We start from the raw sequence: 20,386 nt of genomic DNA, 5'->3' as shown, positions 1-20,386 counted from the left end.
AATACAGGTACAGGAACAGATCAGGATCAGAGGCATGTGCATAGGAGTCTGACTTGAAACAGAGGCAAGGGAGGAACAGGAATGGGAGGTTTATATAGGCAGGCTGGGAGGTGGAGCACAGGTGCAGAGGTGTCAGGTATCAGAGTCTGGAATGTTCCTTAGTTTAGAAGCAGCAATCCCAGTGGACAAGTTTAGGTACTGCAGGCTAGAACAAGACATTGAGAGTGGCAGCAGTCCCGGTGGCCAAGCATGGGTACAGCAGGCTAGAGAATAGGACAGACACACACACTCTCTCTCTCTCTCTCTCTCTCTCTCTCTCTCTCTCTCTCTCTCAGACACACACACACACTCTCTCTCTCTCTCTCTCTCTCTCAGACACACACTCTCTCTCTCAGACACACACACTCCCTCTCTCAGACACACACACGCCCTCTCTCAGACACACACACACTACCTCTCTCTCTGACACACACATTCCCTCTCTCTGAAACACACACACACTCCCTCTCTCTGACACACACACTCCCTCTCTCTGACACACACACTCCCTCTCTCTGACACACACACTCCCTTTCTCTGACACACACACACTCCCTTTCTCAGACACACACACTCCCTCTTTCAGACACACACACTCCCTCTTTCAGACACACACACTCCCTCTTTCAGACACACACACTCCCTCTTTCAGACACACACACTCCCTCTTTCAGACACACACACTCCCTCTTTCAGACACACACACCCTCTTTCAGGCACACACACTCCCTCTCTCAGACACACACACTCTCTCAGACACACACTCTCTCTCTCTCTCTCTCTCTCAGACACACACACTCTCTCTCTCTCTCTCTGACACACACACTCTCTGACACACACACTCTGACACAGGATACAGTAGAAGGTAAGGCGGTGCAACTGCCCAGTGGTGAAGATAACAGACCGGGACCACTCAGATAACTGCAAAAGCTTTAATGGCACAAAAGCAACATAGACCCACTCTTATGCGTTTCGCACGACTTGGCGCGCTTTATCAAAGAGTACCAGGGGCCGTGCGGCTCCCTTCTTTTCCACTCTCTGACACACACACACACTCTCTCTCTGACACACATACACTTTCTGACACACACACACACACTTGCTCAGACACAAACACACTCCCTCAGACGGACACACACTCGCTCAGACGCACACACACACACACTGACACACACACACACTCTGACACACACACACTGTCTCTCAGACACATACACACTCTCACACACATACACTCTCTCAGACACACACACACATACACTCTCAGACACACACACTCTCTCAGACACACACAGGGGGAGGGAAATCTGATCGGGGGGGATCGGAGCAGGTACCCTCCGCAACTGCTGCTCGTGTGGGGAGAAGGAGGACCGTGTAAGTGCGCAAGGGGGGGGGAATCTGAGCAGGGGGGATCGGAGCAGGTGCCCTCATCCGCAACTGCTACCCGGTGTGGGGAGGAGGGCCGTGTAAGTGCACCGGGGGGGCGGGGCAGGGGGGATCGGAGCAGGTGCCCTCATCCGCAACTGCTACCCGGTGTGGGGAGGAGGGCCGTGTAAGTGCACCGGGGGGGGCGGGGCAGGGGGGATCGGAGCAGGCATCCTCCACAACTGCTGCCCGGTGTGGGGAGGAGGAGGAGAGGCGGTAGTGAGGTGTCTCTCCACCGCAGACTCGTTCTTCTATCCCCCAAGCCTCTTATACCCTCTCTCCCCCCCACTCCTCTTATACCCTCTCCCCCCAGGAGCGCTGCTTACCCGCGCCACCCTGGTGATACTGAGGTCCTTAATCACACAGTGACAAACAAACTGCCACACACACAGTGACACACAAACACAGTGACCGTGACACAGACAGTGACACACACAGTGACAGTGACACACACACAGTGACAGTGAGACACACAGAGAGACAGTCAGACACACAGAGAGACAGTGAGACACAGAGAGACAGTGAGACACACAGAGAGACAGTGAGACACACAGAGAGACAGTGAGACACACAGAGACAGTGAGACACACACAGAGACAGTGAGACACACACACACACACACACACACACACACACACACACAGAGAGAGACAGTGACACACACACACACACACACAGAGAGGGACACACACACACACACACACACACACACACACACACACACACACACACAGAGACAGTGACACACACACACACACACACAGAGACAGTGACACACACACACACACACAGACAGTGACACACACACACAGACAGGCAGAGACACACAGTGACAGTGCCAGACACACACACATACACAGTGACATTGACACACACGCACAGTGACACACACACAGTGACACACACAATAAGCCCACCTCTGCAAACACACACAAAAATAAGGCCTCTCCCCCCTTGGGGTGGGTAAGGTGCCTGGGAGGGGGTATAAGGGGACATGTGGGTTACCTGGGGCCCGTGGATGGGCTGCTGGAGCAGCATAGGTAGCCAGTGCAGCTGAGAGACTGGCAGGCCCGCGGAGCCTAAAGGGAGGGACAGAGGGGCGGAGCCTAAGGAGCCCAGCATTACTGGAGGAGAGAAGGGAGGGGGCAGTGCTGTGGGAAGAGGCGGGCCAAAAAAAAAAAAATCTTGACAGAGTGACAGCACAGGCAGCCAAACAGGAAAGGGGGAGTTTTTTTTTTGTTTTTTTTTAAACCATTCTTGCAGGCTTGCTTCCCGGGGGGCCAGACCAAATGATTTCACGGGCCGTATCCCCACCCCTGCCCTATGGTAATCCCAAAAGGTGGGGTTACATCTACTGCATTACTACTCAACTGTCCACATAACTACTGGCCACACTATCCTTTACATCGATCATACAGTACAGCAACTACTTTTGTGAATGCAAATTTTTTTCAAAAAGCATTCATTTGTTACAAAACGAAAAGTTTTTTACCAAAAGAAAATTGCTGCTATATTTAATGGTAGACTTTTTACAAAATGAAGAAGTGGTATTTTTGCAAAGGGTATCAAACAAAGAGATTTTTTAAATGTAGACTGGGAAAATAACGGTGGAACTCCCACTGTGCAGTAAATTGAAGCCTTTGAAGATTGCAGAACATTATAACAATTATTGCATGGAGCAAAACATGTTTTTGTTACTGTTATACCCCCATGATTCAGACCACAATATATTGAAATTCTTGTAGATCTTTTCAGTGTGATCATGTGTTTAGTCTGCACCAAAAGATTCACTAAGGTTTTAATTTGAAAAAACAAAAAAACAAAATAGTCTTCACTAGGGTTGCCAGGTGGCTTCTCAAAAAATACTGGACACAACGGTGAATAATGCTGCGCGCTCGAAAAGCCGGTGGGGAGGTATGTTATTTATACATTCTCAGACCGTTATGTAATTTTTTTCTAAATTTCACTCCAAGTTTGCACCAATTTGCACCATTTCATATTCTATATCGTAAAACAAATCTGGGGAGGGGTTTGGGGATTGAGCGCCCTCCCAGGATTTTTTACAAAATTGAATTTGAAATAGTGCACATTGGTGCATACGTGGAGTGAAATGTAGAAAAAAATTACATAACGGATCAGATCATTTATAAATAAGATACCTGCAGTCATACATGGCGAGCTATACTGATCTTAATGCTTATCTCCCACTAATTCCAAGATTGTTGCAACCCTCCTTACCCTCATCCTCTCACACCCCCACCCCCTCCTCCTTCCTCACCTTCACCCCCCCTCTTCCTCCTTCCTCACCTTCAGCACCCCTCTTTCTCCTTCCTCACCTTCAGCCCCCCTCTTCCTCCTTCCTCACCTTCACTCCTCACCTTCACCCCCTCCTTCCTCACCACCACCCCCTCCTTCCTCAACACATCCTCATCCTCCTTCCTCACTACCACCTCATCCTCCTTTTTCATCCTCTCCCCCTCCTGGTATCTTACCTGTGGTATCAGGGACAGAGTGGAACTCTTCTCTCCATTCCCACATGCAAAGCTGGGAGGAAACTACATTTCCCAGCATGCAAATGGGAGAGCTGTGGATGACGTTGGGCCCTCCCATTGGTTAGTCTTCTCCTTGAATGGGAGAGGGGGATGACGCCCGTTTCCCTGGTTACCAGATGCTGCAGCCGGCTTCTGAATCTGAGGTAAGTGGGGACACTACATCCGGCCACCCTTCACACTCCCGCTGCCCGCACACATCCAGAGATGGAAAATACCAGACACATACATGTCCAGTATAACCTCTCATTTTTTACCGGACAGATTGGCAAAATACTGGTATATCCGGTTCAAAACCGGACACCTGGCAACCCTAGTCGCAGGAATATAACAGTACATCTGATAGCATGCCAAAGCCTATTGAGTAACCAGTCATGTAGAGTTTTGTATATTTGAAAATGTTTTATTTGAACATTTCAATCCCACATTCTACAGCATATACAAATACTAATTGTGAGCACATTCACATGTCTAAGACAGGTCTGCAACCCTGTCTTTCCCCATTATCGCTAAGCAAACAATGCTTCCACTGCAGCCAGGAATTCTGGGTAATGACCACTCACACATACTGTAACTTTTGCCTTCCAAAAGAAGCTTGCAGCTTTCTCACTAAGCAACCGTATTTAGTTCACAGAACTCTGCCTCATGCACAGCCACATAAATCTGCCCTTCTATTGCTCAGAACTTTGGAATGCTGACTTGAATCTAACAATAAATAGAGCTAACAAGGCAGAAGTAAATGGTAAAAACGGATTCAACCATTGGCTTAATTGTAAATAGAATGCGCTCTACCATAAAATACAAACACGTTATATAATAACTCTGTTTTTCCACTTCGACATTTAATTTCTGTTCTGTTTGAACCACACCCTAAAAGTATTTTCCTTTGGGTTTTTTTCGTTCTTTTTTTTTTTTTCTTGGAAGATAATGATTATGATATAGTACAGTTATGGGGTTTAAAGTGGTTTCAACTTTCAACTCATTTGTAAAAAAGGTAATGTTTCTGACATTGTCTTGCCCCATACCTCTAGATTACATGTCCAGTTTGTTATTCTGGGATAAAAGGGAAATGCATTTCATACACTACAAATAAAATAGAGTGGATATTGTTACTCAACAAAAAGCATTATTTTGTAGTCCAGTTTGAGAACTTGAGATCAAACATGATTAGCTATTTTGTTTAGTTTTTTTTCTAATTCAATAGACTTTATGAGAGTTATGTGGCAACTTCTCCAAGATGCAAAACTGGGTAAAAAAAACAGCAGCAGCAGACTAGCCATAGTCTGCCTCAAACAACGTCTACATCTGGTATTCATTGAACTGCGATATGATACCCAACATCGCGGCTTCGTGAATCCCGTTTGCAGGAAGCATACAATGCATGGAGGATTGCAAAATTGGCTCCAAACACAGAGCAAAAATGTTCATCTGCATCAAATTGTGGCAGCGACATATGTACTGTATGAAGGTTGTTAGAGCAGCAGTTTAAAAAAAAAATTCCTTTAGGTGCATCAATACTGTACAATCCATACAATTATAAGTACATAGATAAGTTGCCGATCAATCCATTCTGCTGTGATCGATCGCCGAAGATTTGGCTTGGAGGTTCATAGTCAGTGCAGCAGAAGAAGACTCAAGATGCAAAGTTCTGTGGGGGAGATCATGTGACCAGGCAGTCACTAGATACAATTGGTGCACTGCAAGAGAGGGTAGGGCTCAAAAAGGGTGTGTCAGTTTCAGAAGAGGAAGGGGAAGTAACTTTGTAAATGGATGCTACAGAAACAAAAAATGCTTGTTACATTATAATACTGTACTTAAAAAATATAATTCATAGTTGTTTAAAAAAAATGCTACAAGTATTTTCTCATAGTACAGAACTAATTTATTACAAAAAGCACATATACAGGATATTGTTTGGTCTGCAGCTTTAAAGGAGCAGTCCAGGTGGAAAGCAGGTGTCCCCAGAGCTGAACCTGCTGAATTAATTCAGGAAATTGCAATACCCCGGGTTACATGGTCTAACATGAAGCTGTGACGGATGACGTTGTAGCTTCCTGTTGCACCACGTGAGAATCAAACAGCCATTTTATTTTTCCTGGTGGGAGGGACGTGGGACGGGGGGAGGAGGGGAGGGACACCCTTCCATGCTTCCTGCATTAGCAGCAGATTTTAACGCCACATCGAACATAGTGGATTTGACTCCAAGAGAAAGGAAAGCTGCCCAAGCTGTCGGCGCACTCTCTGATGCAAGTGGAGCAAAAAAAGGAGCAAATACATTGATGCATTGGGTGTGGCTTCATAACACACTTACCCACAAGTGTTTTCCTCTTTGCAGCACTAGCCCCATCCCTATCAAAAGTATTAGGGACAGGCCATTTTCCCATGATTCTCACAGAACAGTCCAGAACAGGCGTGGCCATCCTTTCGCGCCACTAGGGGAGGTGAGTGCCTCACAATACTTGCACCCATGCACTGTTTTGCAAAACGTTTTTCTTGACGGAAACCCCACTCCCGATTACTTCTGCAAATTTCGTTTTAGCGGGAAAATCTCGATTCACATTTATGCGGAAAGCCTCTGTTTTCAGGACTCTTGTACAATGCAATCCAAAATCTTTAGACATTGCAAACTTAGGCTTCTGGTGCATAAACTTGACAAATAGTCTTTAATACTTGTATTGAGCAATTTTAGCTTCACTGGCAGGAAAACCACAATCCCATTTACTTTGGCAGAACTTTCTTTAGCAGGAATTATCGTACCACTATAATTCAGTGTAACAGGGTATGTCTATTCTGCCTGTCTTTCCCCCTGTTATGTAAGTTCCTGCCAGCTGCAGGCTGTGACAGGTTAATTCTGTGGGCTTGTGACCCCCCTCCCTGCTCCTCTCTGATGGACAGAAGTAAGGTGGTGACTCATGGCCTGTATAAGCCTGTCAGGGATAGGTATAGCTAGGGTGACCAGATTTTGAAAATGAAAAACCGGGACATTTTTTTTTTTACATAACAGTTTATTTATTGTAGTACACTTATACTTACGACCATTAGTCTTTGTTACATAGTTGTGTGTGTGTGTGTTGACCTCACTAATCGAACAAAAAAAACCCAGATGTGAATGATTCTGAACCCCTTAACCAGTGTCTGGATGCCCCCTCTTCACAATTTCTAAAGCAGCTGGGATCTTACCTGATCCGCAGTCCCTCAAGGTACTATACTGGAGGGGAGGTGTTCCCTACCTGTCTTTCGAGGTCTCCCGTGTGAAACTTGAGTCAGATCTGGAAGAAAGAAGGGTAGGTTACTTCGGTGTAGGTATACGGCAGTTAAAATAAGACAGGGAGGGTGAGAGACAGAGAGAGAGAGAGAGACAGAGAGAGACAGAGAGAGACAGAGACAGACAGAGACAGACAGAGACAGACACAGACAGAGGGTGAGAGAGACAGACAGAGGGTGAGAGAGACAGAGAGAGAGGGTGAGAGAGACAGAGAGAGAGGGTGAGAGAGACAGAGAGAGAGGGTGAGAGAGACAGAGAGAGAGGGTGAGAGAGACAGAGAGAGAGAGAGAGGGTGAGAGAGACAGAGAGAGAGAGAGAGAGAGAGGGTGAGAGAGACAGAGAGAGAGAGAGAGGGTGAGAGAGACAGAGAGAGAGAGAGATGGTGAGAGAGACAGAGAGAGAGAGAGAGGGTGAGAGAGACAGAGAGAGAGAGAGAGGGTGAGAGAGACAGAGAGAGGGTGAGAGAGACAGAGAGTGGGTGAGAGAGACAGAGAGAGGGTGAGAGAGACAGGGAGAGGGTGAGAGAGACAGAGAGTGGGTGAGAGAGACAGAGAGTGGGTGAGAGAGACAGAGAGTGGGTGAGAGAGACAGAGAGTGGGTGAGAGAGACAGAGAGTGGGTGAGAGAGACAGAGAGTGGGTGAGAGAGACAGAGAGTGGGTGAGAGAGCAGACAGAGGGTGAGAGAGACAGAGAGAGAGAGGGTGAGAGAGACAGAGAGAGAGGGTGAGAGAGACAGAGAGAGAGAGAGGGTGAGAGAGACAGAGAGAGAGAGAGAGGGTGAGAGAGACAGAGAGAGAGAGAGAGGGTGAGAGAGAGAGAGAGAGAGGGTGAGAGAGACAGAGAGAGAGAGGGTGAGAGAGACAGAGAGAGAGAGAGAGGGTGAGAGAGACAGAGAGAGAGAGAGAGGGTGAGAGAGACAGAGAGTGGGTGAGAGAGACAGAGAGTGGGTGAGAGAGACAGAGAGTGGGTGAGAGAGACAGAGAGTGGGTGAGAGAGACAGAGAGTGGGTGAGAGAGACAGAGAGTGGGTGAGAGAGACAGAGAGTGGGTGAGAGAGACAGAGAGTGGGTGAGAGAGACAGAGAGTGGGTGAGAGAGACAGAGAGTGGGTGAGAGAGACAGAGAGTGGGTGAGAGAGACAGAGAGTGGGTGAGAGAGACAGAGAGTGGGTGAGAGAGACAGAGAGTGGGTGAGAGAGACAGAGAGTGGATGAGAGAGACAGAGAGTGGGTGAGAGAGACAGAGAGTGGGTGAGAGAGACAGAGAGTGGGTGAGAGAGACAGAGAGTGGGTGAGAGAGACAGAGAGTGGGTGAGAGAGACAGAGAGTGGGTGAGAGAGACAGAGAGTGGGTGAGAGAGGCAGAGAGTGGGTGAGAGAGGCAGAGAGTGGGTGAGAGAGGCAGAGAGTGGGTGAGAGAGGCAGAGAGTGGGTGAGAGAGGCAGAGAGTGGGTGAGAGAGGCAGAGAGTGGGTGAGAGAGACAGAGAGTGGGTGAGAGAGACAGAGAGTGGGTGAGAGAGACAGAGAGTGGGTGAGAGAGACAGAGAGTGGGTGAGAGAGACAGAGAGTGGGTGAGAGAGACAGAGAGTGGGTGAGAGAGACAGAGAGTGGGTGAGAGAGACAGAGAGAGGGTGACAGAGAGAGAGAGGGTGACAGAGAGAGAGAGAGAGAGGGTGACAGAGAGAGAGAGAGAGGGTGACAGAGAGAGAGGGTGACAGAGAGAGAGAGAGAGGGTGACAGAGAGAGAGAGAGAGGGTGACAGAGAGAGAGAGAGAGGGTGACAGAGAGAGAGAGAGAGGGTGACAGAGAGAGAGAGAGAGGGTGACAGAGAGAGAGAGGGTGACAGAGAGAGAGAGCGCGTGACAGAGAGAGAGAGCGCGTGACAGAGAGAGAGAGAGCGCGTGACAGAGAGAGAGAGCGCGTGACAGAGAGAGAGAGAGCGTGACAGAGAGAGAGAGAGCGTGACAGAGAGAGAGAGAGCGTGACAGAGAGAGAGAGAGGGTGACACAGAGAGAGAGAGAGGGTGACACAGAGAGAGAGAGAGGGTGACACACAGAGAGAGAGAGAGTGACACACAGAGAGAGAGAGAGAGAGAGAGGGTGACACACAGAGAGAGAGAGAGAGAGAGAGAGAGAGAGAGGGTGACACACAGAGAGAGAGAGGGTGACACAGAGAGAGAGGGTGACACAGAGAGAGAGAGAGGGTGACACAGAGAGAGAGAGAGGGTGACACAGAGAGAGAGAGAGGGTGACACAGAGAGAGAGAGAGAGAGAGAGAGAGAGAGAGGGTGACACAGAGAGAGAGAGAGAGAGGGTGACACAGAGAGAGAGAGAGGGTGACACAGAGAGAGAGAGAGAGGGGGTGACACAGAGAGAGAGAGAGGGGGTGACACAGAGAGAGAGAGAGGGGGTGACACAGAGAGAGAGAGAGGGTGACACAGAGAGAGAGAGGGTGACACAGAGAGAGAGAGAGGGTGACACAGAGAGAGAGAGAGAGAGAGGGTGACACAGAGAGAGAGAGAGAGAGAGAGAGGGTGACACAGAGAGAGAGAGAGAGAGAGAGAGAGAGAGGGTGACACAGAGAGAGAGAGAGGGTGACACAGAGAGAGAGAGAGAGAGAGAGAGGGGGTGACACAGAGAGAGAGAGAGGGGGTGACACAGAGAGAGAGAGAGAGAGAGAGAGGGTGACACACAGAGAGAGAGAGAGAGGGTGACACACACAGAGAGAGAGAGAGAGGGTGACACAGAGAGAGAGAGAGGGTGACACACAGAGAGAGAGAGAGGGTGACGCAGAGAGAGAGAGAGGGTGACACAGAGAGAGAGAGAGAGAGAGAGAGAGAGAGGGTGACACAGAGAGAGAGAGAGAGAGAGAGGGTGACACAGAGAGAGAGAGAGAGAGGGTGACACAGAGAGAGAGAGAGGGTGACACAGAGAGAGAGAGAGAGAGGGGGTGTGACACAGAGAGAGAGAGAGGGGGTGACACAGAGAGAGAGAGAGGGGGTGACACAGAGAGAGAGAGAGGGGGTGACACAGAGAGAGAGAGAGAGAGGGTGACACAGAGAGAGAGAGGGTGACACAGAGAGAGAGAGTGACACAGAGAGAGAGAGGGTGACACAGAGAGAGAGAGAGGGTGACACAGAGAGAGAGAGAGAGGGTGACACAGAGAGAGAGAGAGAGGGGTGACACAGAGAGAGAGAGAGAGAGAGAGAGAGGGTGACACAGAGAGAGAGAGAGAGGGGGTGACACAGAGAGAGAGAGAGGGGGTGACACAAAGAGAGAGAGAGGGGGGTGACACAGAGAGAGAGAGAGGGTGACACAGAGAGAGAGAGTGAACACAGAGAGAGAGAGAGAGAGGGTGACACAGAGAGAGAGAGAGAGAGAGAGAGAGAGAGGGTGACACACAGAGAGAGAGAGAGAGAGAGAGAGAGAGAGGGTGACACAGAGAGAGAGAGAGGGGTGACACAGAGAGAGAGAGAGGGTGACACAGAGAGAGAGAGAGGGTGACACAGAGAGAGAGAGAGAGAGAGAGAGAGAGAGAGAGAGAGGGTGACACAGAGAGAGAGAGAGAGGGTGACACAGAGAGAGAGAGAGAGAGAGAGAGGGTGACACAGAGAGAGAGAGAGGGTGACACAGAGGAGAGAGAGAGAGAGGGGGTGACACAGAGAGAGAGAGAGGGGGTGACACAGAGAGAGAGAGAGGGTGACACAGAGAGAGAGAGGGTGACACAGAGAGAGAGGCAGACAGAGAGAGGGTGAGAGAGACAGAGAGAGGGTGAGAGAGACAGAGAGAGGGTGAGAGAGACAGAGAGAGGGTGAGAGAGACAGAGAGAGGGTGAGAGAGACAGAGAGAGGGTGAGAGAGACAGAGAGAGGGTGAGAGAGACAGAGAGAGGGTGAGAGAGACAGAGGGTGAGAGAGACAGAGGGTGAGAGAGACAGAGGGTGAGAGAGACAGAGGGTGAGAGAGACAGAGGGTGAGAGAGAGAGAGAGCGTGACAGAGAGAGAGCGTGACAGAGAGAGAGAGAGCGTGACAGAGAGAGAGAGAGCGTGACAGAGAGAGAGAGAGCGTGACAGAGAGAGAGAGAGCGTGACAGAGAGAGAGAGAGCGTGACAGAGAGAGAGAGAGCGTGACAGAGAGAGAGAGAGCGTGACAGAGAGAGAGAGCGTGACACAGAGAGAGAGAGAGGGTGACACAGAGAGAGAGAGAGGGTGACACACAGAGAGAGAGGGTGACACACAGAGAGAGAGAGAGGGTGACACACAGAGAGAGAGAGAGGGTGACACAGAGAGAGAGAGAGAGAGGGTGACACAGAGAGAGAGAGAGAGAGAGGGTGACACAGAGAGAGAGAGAGAGAGAGAGGGTGACACAGAGAGAGAGGGTGACACAGAGAGAGAGAGAGAGAGAGAGAGGGGGTGACACAGAGAGAGAGAGAGAGAGAGAGAGAGGGGGTGACACAGAGAGAGAGAGGGGGTGACACAGAGAGAGAGAGAGAGAGGGTGACACAGAGAGAGAGAGGGTGACAGAGAGAGAGAGAGAGAAGGTGACAGAGGGTGAGAGAGACAGAGGGTGAGAGAGACAGAGACAGAGAGAGAGAGAGGGACAGAGAGGGAGAGGGTGAGAGGGTGAGAGGGTGAGGGTGAGGGTGAGGGGGAGGGAGAGAGGGGGAGGGAGAGGGGGAGACAGACACGGGTACACACACACTGGCACACACACACACACACTGGTACACACACACACACACACACTGGTACACACACACACACACTGGTACACACACACACACACTGGTACACACACACACACACTGGTACACACACACACACACACACTGGTACACACACACACACACACACACACTGGTACACACACACACTGGTACACACACACACTGGTACACACACACACACTGGTACACACACACACACACACACTGGTACACACACACACACACTGGTACACACACACACACACTGGTACACACACACACTGGTACACACACACTGGTACACACACTGGTACACACACACACACTGGTACACACACACACACTGGTACACACACACACACACACACACACACACACTGGTACACACACACACACACCACACACTGGTACACACACACACACACACACTGGTACACACACACACACACACACACACTGGTACACACACACACACACACTGGTACACACACACACACTGGTACACACACACACACACACACACACACACACACACACACACACACACACACACACACACACACACACACACACACACACACACACACACACACACGTACACTGGTCACACACAAACAGACACTGGTACACACACACACACACACACACAGACACTGGTACACACACCACACACACACCACAGACACTGGTACACACACCACACACACACACACACACACACACACACACACACACAGACTGGAGTACAGAGGCAGCCACGAGCAGGTGGCTCTCCGCCTCCCCCTGCACCCACCCCCGCGCCCATCTCCCGCACCTAGGGGGGGGGGGGATAGGAGCGCCGGGACACAAAGGTAAACTGCCGCCGCCCCCCCTCCCCTGGAGGGCAGCCACGGGCTCCCGGGGCAGAATGGGGGAACACCGCGCAGCCACCACTGCCAGCCCCCGCGCCCATCTCCCGAACCAAGGGGACAGGGGGGGGGGGGAAGGGAGCGCCAGGACAGGGGGCAAAGGATAAAAAACCCACCTCCTATCCCCCCGGGCGGGCAGAGGGGGGGAAACACCGCGCAGAAGAGCCAGGAGCCGTGGGCAGAGACACACACCACGTGTGCTCTGCCGCAGGAAGCGGAAGCCCCGCCCCCAGGCACCCTTCCTTCCATCCATTCCACATGCCGGTCCTTGGTGAAAGATGATGCCGGGGGGCGGGGCTTAATGCCGGGACGCTGGGGATTGGCCAACAAGGTAGGAAACTGCCGGGGGGGGGGGGGGTTGGCATTAAAAAAAAAAAAATACTTACCAGCCGGGCTGCTGCAGTCTCCTCCTCCGCGCCGCCGCAGACTCGCGCACAGCGCACAGCGCACCGCAGCTTACTCGCGCAACGCCGGGGACAAAAAAAATTAAAATGGGGACACATTGAGGAAAATCCGGGACATTTCCGGTACACACAGAAAATCGGTACAGCTCCCGAAAAACCGGGACTGTACCGGCAAAAGGGGGACGGGTGGTCACCCTAGGTATAGCCCCTTCTGGTTACTGATGAGAGGCAGTGCCAAATTTAGTCCGTCCTGCTCTGGAGGAGGAAGAGAGCAGTAGAGCTGTGAGTCTCTCCCATCCGGGATGAGCATGCTCAACCCCTGCCCTTGGGGGGAACATCTGATTGGTACCCAACAGATGCCCTGTACTATCTGGGGCAAGCATCAACCAGAGGCCTGGAGCCTCTGAGACCCTGCACCGCTGTATGAAGAACATCTGCAGTGATTGCCAGAATAAAGACCCTTGTTCAACATACTCCTGTCTAAGTGTCAGTCCCTGGGCAGGAGGGAAGAAGTGTGCAATAGTGGGGACTGATCTCCGAACACCCTGGAGCCGACTACTGCTTGAGGCGCTAAGCACCCTGAGAAGAAGCTCACAGAAAGAACCTAAGCCTGTCCTGATCTCCATACCCCCGCAGATCAGCTCAGCTCTCCTGACCCTAACAGGTATTCATACCACACCCTAGTAGCAGGAACTGTGTATCTCCCACACGCGGAGTCAACAGTGACGCAATTTGCGCATAGTGCCTGGAGTAATGCTGCAGTGTGTGATACTTGATTCATATCTTCCTCGTAATTGCAAAGCAAAAAATTGACATTTGTCTTTTTACTAATTGCTATTGTTAATTATTGAGGAGGAGTGGCCTAGTGGTCATCATTACCTTTGCAGTGGGTGAACTTGATTTGCATCCCTTTGCGAGCTCCTTGTGACTTTGAGCAAATTACTTTTTCTCTGGATGACTAGCACCAAATGACATGAAAAAATCTAAGGGGAAGAGACTTTTACATATGGTATTGCATACTGCTTCAGCGATGTGTAAGATTTAAAATATATATATATATATTACCATGTAATATTGTAATTAATGTAGGCCAAAGTAATGATTCTAAAAATTCATTAGCCTTTTTCACGGGATCACTAAACAAATAACTATTAAATACCTTAGGGTTTATGTATGTGTAATGTGACATAAAATTATAATATACAGTATATGTTGGGGCTGAATAAATTCCCTAATTAAACAATGCAAGAGACACAATGAACCACAAAACCGTATATTGAATACAAAAGTTAGCATATTGCAAACTTCCTACCTGTTAACATGTCTCCTTCAAGTATTTCCATAACAATTAATATTTTTAAATATTTAAAAACAAAGATTTACAATTTCCCTGGACTCACCTGATATTGAAGATTGAAAAAGAGACCACTGATTCTCCACTAGTGCTCAAACCACAGCACCCAAACAAAGTCAATGCAATTCACATAATCTTGAAAGAGAAAAAGAGCTATGTGGTCACAATCAGTGAGTGAGTATATACTGGTCATCCAATAAACTTGATGGTGGTAACAGTAGCTTCTGTTCCCCTATTGTACAAGTGGACAACTAATTGCAGTCAGTACTCATATAATCCTTAAACCACAGTAATGGATAAATCTTGATAATGAAGGTTGTACTCACAGTATGGGGGGAGGACACAAAGCGCAATAATCCTCTCCAAGGTGGAAAGTCACTGGGAATCTAAATTTGAAATGAGCAGCATATGTAAAGAAAAAAGAAAACATATAGTGCAACACAATTTAATTAATAAAAACACTCGAGCAAGTGTATTCACTGTGTACTCACAGTATGTAACTATCTGCCAGCTCTATTTAGCGTGCATCTCCTGTAGCAGTAAGTGTAGATAAAAAGTTCCTTGTTGATCCGGATGGACGCAGGGAACCAGGAAAGCACAGGAACAAAAAGCGGGGACCAAACGATAATATGCCGTGGACCACGTTTTTAATCCATTAATGTGGCCCACATGAATATACAGGTGAGGACAAAGTGTTCCACTAACATGTTTCGCGCTCTTACAGCGCTTTGTCACCTGATACTTTTGCCGCATGGGTTGCAGAAAGCCTTCAATATTATTGGCATTATTAGAGACAAGGGCGAGGGAACTGAATCTTTTTAAAGATAGGGTCAGAAATAATACATATTTGAAATGGAAACCATGCTGCTTATGATCGTATTTTTAGTCTCCTGAATACTTGCATAACCTACAAACAGGAGACTGCTTAAGTGGCTAATGTTTAGGAAATGCATAAAAAGTGAAAGAGAGAAAAGAAGCAGCATTCACATAAGGGTCAAAATTACTGGTCAAGGAACCCATGTCTTCTAGAGCTTCTTCAGTGGTACGGCCAGAAGAGACTCCCCCAAAACACTCAATAGTGCAAGGGGAGCAAATTACATGGATACATTGACAGTTTGCACCCGTTTTGAACCAAGGCTCCACTTTGCGACACTTGATAGATATCCCCTTAGTTTTTTTAAAATATTTCTGTGGGGATGATTTGGGTAACTCTAAAATCCATTCTCCTATTCCACGGGTCTGCAACCCTTGGCTCACGAGCTGCATGCGGTTCTTTGAGTAAATACAGGTGACTCTGTTGGGGCCTCACTCTGTGGCCAATCCTTCTCTCCCCTGCTTGTTTACCTTGTCGGTGTGGGGCGCCAGAACTTGGGCCAAAATTCTGTAATTGCTAGAGTAGCCTGTCACCAGGCCACAAGGTAAAATTCTTGAATTGTGGTGGGGGGGGGGGGGGGGGAGAATTGAGTACAGTATGTGGGGGGATTGAGTTTTGGGGGGATTAAGTGAGAGGAGGGGGGAGAGGGGGACAGTCAGAGGGTGTGTACAGTATATGTACTGTATGTGTTTGTGGGGGTATATTCGCATGTGTTGTGACTAAATATTTTGGTCAAAGAAAAAACTAAAAAAAGAGTCTTGTCTTCCTTGAAAGGCTGCAGACTCCTGTCTTATACTGTACTTGCAACTGTACTATTCAGAACAAGCTAATGTCTATGTCTTTTGATTAGCGTGGCTTTGTGATTATAAGTGGAATACTAAACATACAAATTAGGCTCTATTTAGCATGAATTGGTTTACAGAATTCTACAGTATATGGAGCTCTGGTTTTGCAGGACCCTGCGGTGCCAACAGCCCCTACATTTTTGGGGTCTTGTGTTTTCCTTCCTCATTCAGATAGTAAAAAATATGTTTTGCAGCTGCACATTCACAAAGCTCTCTTTGGCAGAGTTTTGTGGTTTCTGAGTCATAGTTTAAATATTCACATGAACAAACACAAATTAAAAATGACCCTATTTTTTATGGAGCACTGCATATCTGTGAACGCATGCTATGCTGTATGCAGACAATCAGTAGGCACATGGAAATAAAGTACCTTACTCACAGGCACAGTATAATAGCTCATGTATCATCATGGGCTGTTCCTCATTGAAGATCCCAATTCAGGATCACTTTAAATATTATTTAACCCTCAGTACTTACAGCGGACATGACTCATGATCTATATAGAATACAAGAATTCATGTAAACCCAAGGATAGGTAAAGCATTCAGTGATAAAATGTTTTTTTTCCCCAAACTTTCCGCCTTTTTACGCATAGGGTGGATATCCGAAGACACTAGGAAAATAGGTTGGGCAATGGGCATCCTGTTATGCAGACTGTGCAAAACTATGAATCACAATAACAAAAATACAGTAATTACAGACACAATGTATTTTGAGTTTAAAGTAGCATTGTGCAGTTGCCTACAGTATGTACTGACTGCCTCTCCTTTTCAAAGTTCCTAAACTATTTTGTTTACCTTTTTCTTTGCATAATTGCATAATGAATACATTTGTAGAATGAGTCCAGATAGTTACATCCTTAAGCACCTCAGTCACAGACCACAACATATTTTTAGCAACTGCAATAGTGTATTTCAACTCGGGCTCTTTCCTTTGCTCTCTTGCTCTGCCAGATGAGCTGTTCAAGAAGAAGGTAAGTAACCAAAAACATCCTTGGGGTTCCCATTGGTAACGGGATCCACACTTGCATTTCCTCACACACAGCCACGTGCCGTGCGGCTGAGAGGCAATGAATGAGAGGAGAATAAAGGATCAGATTGTATGATGAGAACCTCCAGCTCCTCCCTGCTGTGCATACTGACAGCTCCCATGACAGCCTTTCCTTCACTCCAACTGTGCTAGTTTCATCCAGTCTCCCACCACATTGGGGGAAAAGGTGTAGCACATGGGGAGAATCAGTAAATCTCCAAAAGACAACAGAAGGAGCAAAAATCCACTCCGACAGCTCTAGAGATCTACAAAAGTAGTACAGCCGGGTTAAAACAGATTTCTGGCAACACTACAGAAACATTTCTTGGTGGTAACCTATTTGATATAAACGATATAGTCAGGCAGAAAAAATGCATATGTTATGTACTTTCAATACGTCATAATATAGTTTTACTATAAATTAATGCATGTCATGTTACACCACTACAAATATATAATATATAGCAGTGCTCTTCAACTGATGATCCACGGGCCAAATCAAGCTCATAAATGGCCTTAATGTGGCCCTTGGACTGTCCCTGGTAATTTCAAACCAGTTGAGTAAGTATCTATGTGCAGTTTTTCACCATGACACTCACTTGTAATTTAAGTTCATGTCAATTCCGTTCATGTAAATGTATATGGTACAGATTTTATAAATACTTGTGAAATGTTTAAATATAATCATTTTTCTATGTCATATTAAATTACAATGAGCTTGTGTCCCTTCTGCTCCTAAACCTTTTCAGATCCGGCCACTTTAGAAAACTAGATGAAGCGTCCTGGTATACTGTATAAAATAGCCATATGTTTTTTGCCAAAGTTTGTTACATTTCCAATTCCTCTTCATAATTTCAGATTTATGGCGGCCCTGAATCATCCTCACCAAGACTGGCCCAGTTGTGTGCACCTCGATCTCCCGGGAATCCGCTACAAGTCTCTAGTACAGGAAATACAGCGACAGTTCGATTCAAGACTGATGCATATGTTAGTGGCAAAGGATTTAATGCTACTTGGCATGAAATAACTGGAGGTACCCTGAGTACTTATCACATTGTACAGATCTAGGCGATAAAATATGTATACTATTAGCATGGTCATGTAGATCACCCTGGATTCATGTTAAACTAATAGTTTACACGTGGATCGGCAAACGGAGGGTCCTGTGGGTGATGTTAAAGACCTTTTAACCACTGATTTTATTCACTTTGTTTATTGTAAGTGTCCGTAATCCATCAGCATATACCACTATTAAAATACAGTATTATGCTATGGGAGCCGGGCTGTCTTCTTTTCGTTTTATATTTTTTAATAGTTTTAGACGTTTACTATTATTTAGAAAAAACTTTTTAATAGTTATTTTACATATTATTTTTAGGTTGTGGTGGAGTGTTTCAAGCTTCCAGTGGGGACATCCATTCTCCAAACTACCCAAGACCTTATGATAATAACACAGAATGCTCTTGGGTGATTCGAGTTGACTTTGGACACAGAGTCTTCCTAAACTTCACAGACTTTGATATTGAGTCTCATTACTCATGCAATTATGACAGTGTATCTGTAAGTACCTAAGAAAAATCCTTAATTATTCTATCTCTTCCTCTCTTGAAAAATTACCCCTCTGTCTTATTACTTTTGCCACTTGAACTTATTGTGTTCTGATGACCTTATTTCATTACTTTGACCTTATTTGATATTGGAAATATTGAGGAAAAAATGGTTAAAATAACATTCATTGCCAAAGAATTTTTCAACTGCTTTGGTGAAGAGCTCTAGGAGTTGTATTGGTATCAATTAGATTATTTGTTGACTGATTATTTTTGTTTTGGGCCAAAACAAACATGATATCTTGGTTAGATGCTTAACAAAAGAAGAAAGAACATCAAAGGAGACGCCTCATTTCATGGAATAAAGGCATACTGTAATACAAACACACACATATATATGTATGTATATACAGTACATCACAATTATCTAAAAATATATTTTAAAAAGTCCTCCTTATTGTAGTTGTATTGTATTGTATGTCTTTATTTATATAGCGCCATTAATGTACATAGCGCTTCACAGTAGTAATACATGTGGTAATCGAATAAATAACAGATAATATAAATAACAGATCATGGGAATAAGTGCTTTAGACATAAACAAAACATTAAGGAAGAGGAGTCCCTGTTAAATAAATATCTTGTTGATTTGTGGTGGGTGCCTTTTAAAAAAAAAAAAAAAAAAAGGGTATTCCCAAACTCTTAAAATGTAGAAGTGCTGTAGTGGGTTAAAAAAGCAAAAACACTCAATGGTACAGATTATTTTAATATTTAAAGTTTAAAAATTGTAAGGGGATAAAATACTCACAAATAAATTGCTATCAATCAGCACATAGAGAAAACGTGTTGTATCACTCAAGGGATTTCTTCTCTCATCGTTACAGTCCTCCTTGTTAAGGTCTCCTCGTGCTGGTGTCACTTTCTCCCCTGAGGAAGCAAACACAGGCTTTGCGAAACGCGTAGGGTGGTCTTTGAGAACAAAGTAGCGTGTTCCAAGGATCCTGGTAATCCCCTGCATACATCTCCATAACAATGGAGGGTCGATCAGCGCAACCCACAAGTAGACGCGAGAGGGCATGTGCACCAGCACTTAGCATCTACACACCAGCGCAAGGAGACCTTACAACAGAGGGCAGTGGCGGTAGATATCTATTGAGTGATATAAAATGCTTTCTAAATATGCTGGTTGATAGCACTTTATTTGTATGTATGTTTTTGAATCTGGCAAGGTGTCAATCTCTTAGTGTGCAAGGATACTACTTGTGAAGTGGTGGGGAGGAGTTGGGAGGGGGGCACATGGAGCCCTCTCTACCCCTTCAGTCTTTTCCCCCCAAATTCTCCATGACTACCCCCTTGCGAAATCCAGGACAAATAGACAGCACCACATTGAAGATATGAGCAACAGAGTTTATACGTATTTTTGTTATTTTTATTGTTTTCTGTATCTA

The 20,386-nt window shown here is 46.8% G+C and overlaps 1 protein-coding gene across 1 annotated transcript in view; it reads left to right on the top strand.

The window, feature by feature from the left end:
- The window catches only part of CUBN (cubilin), a 312,445-nt gene that overhangs the window by 122,592 nt on the left and 169,467 nt on the right, over positions 1-20,386 (top strand). The window contains exons 30-31 of the mRNA XM_075587495.1: positions 18,250-18,424; positions 18,770-18,951. Of these exons, the coding sequence (XP_075443610.1) occupies positions 18,250-18,424; positions 18,770-18,951 (357 nt within the window). The remainder of the gene's footprint in view (positions 1-18,249; positions 18,425-18,769; positions 18,952-20,386) is intronic.

This window comes from Ascaphus truei, chromosome 2 (assembly GCF_040206685.1).
Source record: "Ascaphus truei isolate aAscTru1 chromosome 2, aAscTru1.hap1, whole genome shotgun sequence".
Classification (NCBI taxonomy): domain Eukaryota; kingdom Metazoa; phylum Chordata; class Amphibia; order Anura; family Ascaphidae; genus Ascaphus; species Ascaphus truei.
Note: the sequence above shows the minus strand (reverse complement) of the source record. Positions and strands in the feature narration are given on the sequence as shown.